The sequence below is a fragment of the Ischnura elegans genome, chromosome 4, assembly GCF_921293095.1.
Source record: "Ischnura elegans chromosome 4, ioIscEleg1.1, whole genome shotgun sequence".
Lineage (NCBI taxonomy): Eukaryota > Metazoa > Arthropoda > Insecta > Odonata > Coenagrionidae > Ischnura > Ischnura elegans.
Genome location: NC_060249.1, coordinates 56611378 through 56618490, shown reverse-complemented (window position 1 = coordinate 56618490; position 7113 = coordinate 56611378). Strand labels below are relative to the sequence as shown.

Sequence of the window (7113 nt, the reverse complement as noted above, 5' to 3'; positions counted from 1 at the left end):
GATTTGTATTAACAGCCGCTGGGGATGGAGGGCACAGAGGCAGATTAAAAGGATCAAGGGGGGTGGCAAAAGGATGAAGGGGGTGGGGGTGGTGAACTTTATACATCCCTTTCACCTGCAATTTAGGGAAATTGCAAAGACGATTATCTTTATGGCGAGAGACTAATGAAAGTTTTCATTTCACCAACTTAACAAAGAAGGTTCAGAAATAATTGATTGATACCTAAGAGCTACTAATCAACACATTCAGATGCATTATTGGTGACTGGTATTGCATCCCACCAAAGTAGGACACCTTGCTCTTAACAGCATTTTTAAGGGAGAGGAGGAAGAAGCTGCCCTGCCTTACCCATATCATATGATAATCAACCCAAGGAACTGAAAAGCACCTTTTCATAATTAACTCCACAGCATTAATTGAGACCTTAACAACAATATGGGATTGAGTTAAAAATTTGAAACAAGAGCCCATATGATTTTCATTTATTAAGGTTTCCCAAGAAAAAAATAAAAATACAATCAGTATTAACTGATTACACAATTAACACTATATTTCACCAATGAATTTACAATTTATCTATTATTTTTCATCACTTCATAACATTGCACACCATTAATTGAAACTATACACAGCAACAGAAGAAATTCTTTAAAATCTAGCATTATTCTCTTGGGGAAAACCCTCATTAAGGGTAAAGAGTGCTTAAAATATCTAAGGCAGTACACCAGTATAATGCATGTACACAATGATGAACTGCCCCTAAGGTTTGATGAACTTTTAAGCTGAAACATGAACTGCAAGAAAGAATTACGAGACATTCAAGAAAAGCCATATAAATATTTTAAATAATAGAAATGGCAACATTCTCAGACAAATGATACTTTTAAACCATAAATTACAAATACGTATGGGTTTAACATCCCTTACCTCCAACAGGATCTTTAAAAAACTGGTACATTTTGCCACATAAAATATAGAGGGCAAGGAAATAAATTCTTCCATACAGAGCAAATAAGCAGTCAGTGCCAAGTGGAAAACCACTTCCTTTTATCTACACCCACTCTATTTTACACAGTCATACATTGTTTAAATATGTATATATGTATAATATCAGCATGAAATCGTTTACAATTTACACAACTTTCAGTTTCGCTTTTAAGTACTTAATGTTACATAATTCCTGTTTTTTCACAGTTATGATTAGGATTTTGATGACTATAGTTGAAACAAATACATGTAACATCATAAAACTTGGAGTACTCTAATGATTATGGGGAATGAATAATTTTACAGGCATTTGAATGTTGTCTTCATTTTCTCCTCCATTTTGTGCTCTTTTAGTTTCACTAATAACTGGGACCCGAATCAAGTTTCTGCTTCAAACAATAAGCATACTCTCAATGAGAGCACAACACAATTCACACCACAAATCTATTCTGTGAGATTCAAACAGTCAATAGAATTTTTACATCATAAGCAGAATAGTATTATACTTTTGGTTCCATGTAAAGTGCCCTGCACGAGGGAGGAAGATATAGAATAGCTGTTCATGGATGTGACTGTGGAATGACTGTTACATTTACATTGAATTCCTCTGCACAATTGAGATTCTTCTTAAAATATCAACATTCCAATAATTTAAAAATCGTGCAGAATGTGATAGAATACTTAAATGAAAGCCTAAAGCACACCAAATAAAGTGTCACAAAACATGAACATGTGATGGATAACTTATAAAAGTTGCACAGAAAAAAATGCCATTATGTACCACTCAAAAATTCAACCCTCTTGTTGTTAATTCGATGTTAACCTTTGAAGAGGTGATAAATTTGAGCATGGGTGAACCATGGTAATATTTACAATTCAATATCAATTAATACCTACCACCATAATTAAATTCTCTTACTGTTTTCTGTTACTCTACTTGTACAACTTCAAAAAAGTACTCCTGATAGAATAACCTCTGTAAGTTACATACTGAAAAGTTTTTTTCAAAGAAATAAAATAAAGAAAATTGATAATATATAATACATGGAGATATCCAATCTTTATTGTCACTAATTCAAATGAATATGCTCAATCCCCATAAATGTTATCTAATTCACTTGTTAAGGCTAAAGCAATATAATAGTTGAAACATAATGGTGGGAGACTTTGAATTGGAGACAAACCATACACTAGGTCAAAAAGACAAGTGATGTTTTCCAAGGAGCCAAGTACAAAATGAACATAGAAATTCAACCCCTTTCCCTCTCCGCCAGAAGAATAAAGAGCCGCTTATCCTTTCCTCTCTCTCACCACCCCATATTCTCTCCTCTCAACCTTCCCAGTGGGCTGGGGTGGGGGGCGGTTCTCCCTTCCCTCTCCGTGGGGAAGCCTACTTTGCTGCAGGAGCTGGGGCAGGACCAGGTTGGACTGGGACTTGGGCTTGGGGCATAACAGGGGCAGGCATAACGGGTGGGGGAGGGTTGTCTGGCATGAATTTAACTGAAGGAGACACAAAGGAAAAATTAAAAAACAGTGCCACATTAACTAACATACATACTTCAAAATAAATTCCTATGGCTACACATGTACATATATTTATATTTCAATGAAAATAGAATGAAATGAGCTTCATTTCATAAAAAAAGGAACAAAGTAATACTCAACAAAAATAACACAAGATTCCACTTTGCAGCCCAAAATACTTAACCTTAAATCAGTCAATAAAGGCATCTTCATGAGTACTTCATTACAAATGGATAAAGGGAAAACCATTATCTTAAAAATGGCTGCTATGCACCATGAATATAAAGACAGCAGCAACCAAGTTTTTTTTTCGGAAAATTTGCAGCAACGTTGTAAGGGGCTGCATTGAAGCTAGTTAAAAAACAAATTTCATTAAAAATTTAAATAATTAATACAGAAAAAAGGATTTTCTGCCTTAGAAAATTTGTGAATGGTAAAGAAACCTTTATAAGACTGTGATTTCAGCAAAAACGAGGTGATACCACAAAAACCATAATACCCTGCTATCTTAAACGTTTACAGTGTCTTCCGATTCTTTAATGATAATGTTAATAATCTGTTTAATCAATACTTAGCATAAGCATGCACACAAAATCAGCCATTAATTTTGATGCAAAATAATATCACTATACATATAACACCAACCAACTTACACCAATCAACTTAAATTGCAGAACGGGTTTCATGGGCCAGCATGGGAACACTTATACAAGTATCCTACACAGTAACTACATAAATGAAAATAATATGGTGCCCAGAAAAGATATAGTAGATTAAGGCACAAGAATTACACGTACAAATACAACACTAGATGCCAACAAGTATATAACATTGTTTTCTTTGTATAGATAATTACAAAAAACTAAAATATTTATCTTTAGCCAACAATTCACGGTCTGTAAAAAAATAAAAAAACTATGGCGATCAAGAGAGATTTGATATAAAAATAAGCAAAGGTACTGAAAAATTTTAGTTAGAAGTATTTATATCTATGAAGCAACATCACTAAAGTTTCATAGGAGAATGTTTCTTAATCTCCAAAGAAATGAGTAGTTAAGGCAATCTCCACCTGGTTATGGATCCAAAGTAATCATGATTTTGTACAAAAAATATCAGTTACTTGTTCCGTGCTATTCAACACCAAAACAAAGATACTATTTGACAAACAGTACATACAAGGTACACACTCTCAAACACACATACCAACAGCATTTTACGTCTGAAAAGGAAAGAAGAAAGATAGGCTTCTGGATTAAGTTCACAAACAGCCTTGAGACAGAGCAGCTACTACAAGCTGAGGAGGAAAGACAACCATGTGGTCATGTATTACATGTAAATATGGCAGTTATGAATTGAGTAATATATGCTGAATAAGAAATCCGTTAACTATCAGCTGCAATGCTACCTCCATTATGATAAGTACTTACAATTTCTATTTGAATTGATCATATTGTGATTTGAAGCAATCAACCAAATTAAAATGTAGGTTTTACACATATCTCATTCCAATAGATATTTCGTAAGTTATAAGTTGCGAGAAGGTATGTGACTTCCACTGGAACTTTATGAAATGTTCATGCAAATGATGTCAATCTACATGAAGTATCACGGCAAGCCTAGAATTTCATGAATGAATCTTTTCCCCTTCACTCTATTTATGATATATATCTCTCTCTGGATAATACATACTGCTAACAAACTTTGGCTGAATTGTACACTTGCAGCTATACTATAATACTAATGTGTGTAAATGAGATATAGCATGTAATTAGTCACCCATTCACATTCCAAGGACACAAAATGCACAAACATGCACTAGCAACCATCATGCCAAGAACACACTCTGCTAATTATATTGAGATCAAATGTGAAAGCTGATTACATCCCTCTTCCCAGGCACCATATCAAACAATCGACAAGACACACAGCACTCACAAAAAGCATAAAAAAAAACACCAAATAATGTTTAAGTAAGGTTGGAAGGAAAACTAATACCCAAAATCACTAACCCCCAGCTTAAAATGCTCTCTTGGAAATTTTTATGAATTGCAATAAAATTATTTATTTTCAGACAAAACACTAATAGAATCCTAAACTAAGTTTGCTAAAATGAAAGACTAAAGGTAATGAAGGAACTTATGGAAGAATAATCATGAACTGCGGATTTAAAAAGGTATTCATTCATGTAAAAATGCTTATATCTGAAGTGTCATCCAAAGAAAATAAATGATAATGCTTAAGTAAGCATAACTTGATCAAATTTGGTAACTTCCTTTGAACTTTGAAATTCCTTTCACACACTGTTGTCAGTTATCTTAGGGGACTTGAATACTGATCAACAAACAGACAAAAAATGATTGATGTAAATAATACATGTACAATCAAAATCTCACCTTAAGCGAATAAATACACCATAATCACCCATGCCAGAAAGAGAGATACTATCCTCAAAGGTTCAGATTTTATCACCAACAAGCAAACACGAATGTATAGAGGGAAAAATAATGATAACTTGGTAATATACCTAATTAAATTAGTAACTACAGCACTGATCAACAATGGATTTTTGAGGTAAGTAAAAATATTTCAATCAAATTAACTTCTACTGGGCCAGTAAATGTCGTGAATTATCAATGATTAAAAAGTAAATTTAAAGCCTCAATGCTACGACTTCTTGGATGAAGGCAAATAGTTAAGGTGCCAAGTGCAGAAATTGTCAAAATTTACTTCATATGCAATTAAAAGTATTTCAAGTAATCTAGAATCATTTGTGGCAAATCATCAAAAATTAGGATGAAGATTTTGATATTCAACAACAGGAAGAACAGCTCTTGTCTAGAAATATTTGATTTCAACAATACATGTTACACTTTAGAATGGCACACGAGAATGCTGCATAATTTTTTCAAGCCCACCCTTATATTTCACTCATTTTAATGCAATATTTCATGACTTCATATGACAGTCATTACATTTATGCAAGCAGCCAATGACAGCTCTCCAAATACATGCTTCCAAACTCTTGATGAAACAGTCTGATAAGACAAATTCTGAAGAGTAGTTTTTAAAGCAAGGAGTTATCTTAGTAAATCCAGAAGACTTGCTGGCACTAAGACAAATGTGCTTTACATTGCCATTTTCAAGAAATTTAATACAACCTCCAGGTTTCTTTAATTCAACTCCCGACTAAGCTCTACATAAAAACTAAATATAGGCCAACTTGTTCTATCCCCAAGTCATAGTCAAGGCACGATCAATCCCATGGCACACAATGGCCCAAGCAATTTCAGGTCATGGAGAGTTCAAATTAGTTTAAAGGTAAAAACTAACGCCAGACAACAGATAATCTGTACATTTAAAGCAAACATCATGATGTTACTAAACAGGGTCTAAAACATTGATTGAACAGACAATCCTAGACAGCGTAAATAATCACTTACCATAATTGATATATAATCCAAAAATAATATTTGGAATGTCCAAAATTTCTATTGAGATAGCTATCAAATCATATTTCTACTATGAGTGAGCACAGCCATACCACATGGCTGAGGAAATATGAATGACAGCTGAGAATTCATTCAGTTCACTGGCCTTTAACTAAGATAAGTTTACAGAATGGCTTAGCAATGAAACAAACCTGTATTTAACACAAATAATCATACCAGGATTAAAATTTTATAGGCTAATTCACCTCACTAATTCAAACAATAACTTTTGAAGTAATTTAAAAGTTTCACTTTTGCCTGTATACTAGAGCAGAAAGGATTTGGTCATGATCATATTTGGTAAATATATGTATATAATATCTTTTTAAACATGCATCCCAAGTATATATTTCTATTTAAAATAAACGAATTTGTAAATTAATGAAGTAGGGCCGGCTCCAGAGACTTCAATGATGTCCAAAGAAACATATGGTGCAGGAAGTAATAACTGATGTGGAGGAGGTCAGGGAGGAGGGAGGCGGCAGGATGATTCCATGCCAGTGAAGACAAGATGACCAAGGGAGTTGGAGTTCGTTTTTTTCTTTGTATCGTATGTACAAGCATCATGAGTATATATACTTTCATGTACTTCCATTTTTTTCAATCCTTTTTTCCTGATATTCACTTCCTTGCAATTAACTTGCAGCCCAAGCTGTGAAGAGAGGAAGAAGGGAAGAAACAAAGAGGGGTGGAGGAGAAAATACCACCCACTGTTAGTCAATTCAGGCAACCCATCAACCATTTTCCTCCCTCCTGACAAATTAACTGAATGACGAAACTAAACTATCTACATATGTCACTACTTTAAGCTAGTACTAACAAACTAAGAAAGAAGTTAATATGCCAAGGCAAATTCTGTGCACTTATTAGACTAAAAGGTACCTTCAGTGAAAACTCTCGTACCTCAGAAAGACATTTTTTCACAAGATCTCTAAACAGGTCACCATGGAAACTTTAAGCAAGGCTTTAAAGGTAAGATAATACAAAGCCTTATGTCTGCGTAAAGAGATCCTTTGAATATCAGAGAGAGCCTAGACTTGCATGCACTTAGATTTAGATGTTAAAAATGTTACTATTAATGCTACTGAAACTTGAGTAAAAACATGCCAACAT

General features: G+C 33.9%; 1 protein-coding gene across 2 annotated transcripts in view; it reads right to left on the bottom strand.

Annotated features, from left to right (window-relative positions):
- Positions 1–466: 466 nt before the first annotated feature.
- Positions 467–7113, bottom strand: part of LOC124157540 (vesicle-associated membrane protein 2) — a 32308-nt gene continuing 25661 nt past the window's right edge. The window contains exon 6 of one of the 2 annotated variants that reach the window (XM_046532357.1): positions 467–2488. In XM_046532357.1, coding sequence (XP_046388313.1) covers positions 2379–2488 — 110 coding nt within the window. In that variant the 3' untranslated portion in view covers positions 467–2378. Of the gene's footprint in view, positions 2489–5429; positions 6653–7113 lie in introns of those variants that run through there. The other variant, XM_046532358.1, reaches the window with a different exon arrangement.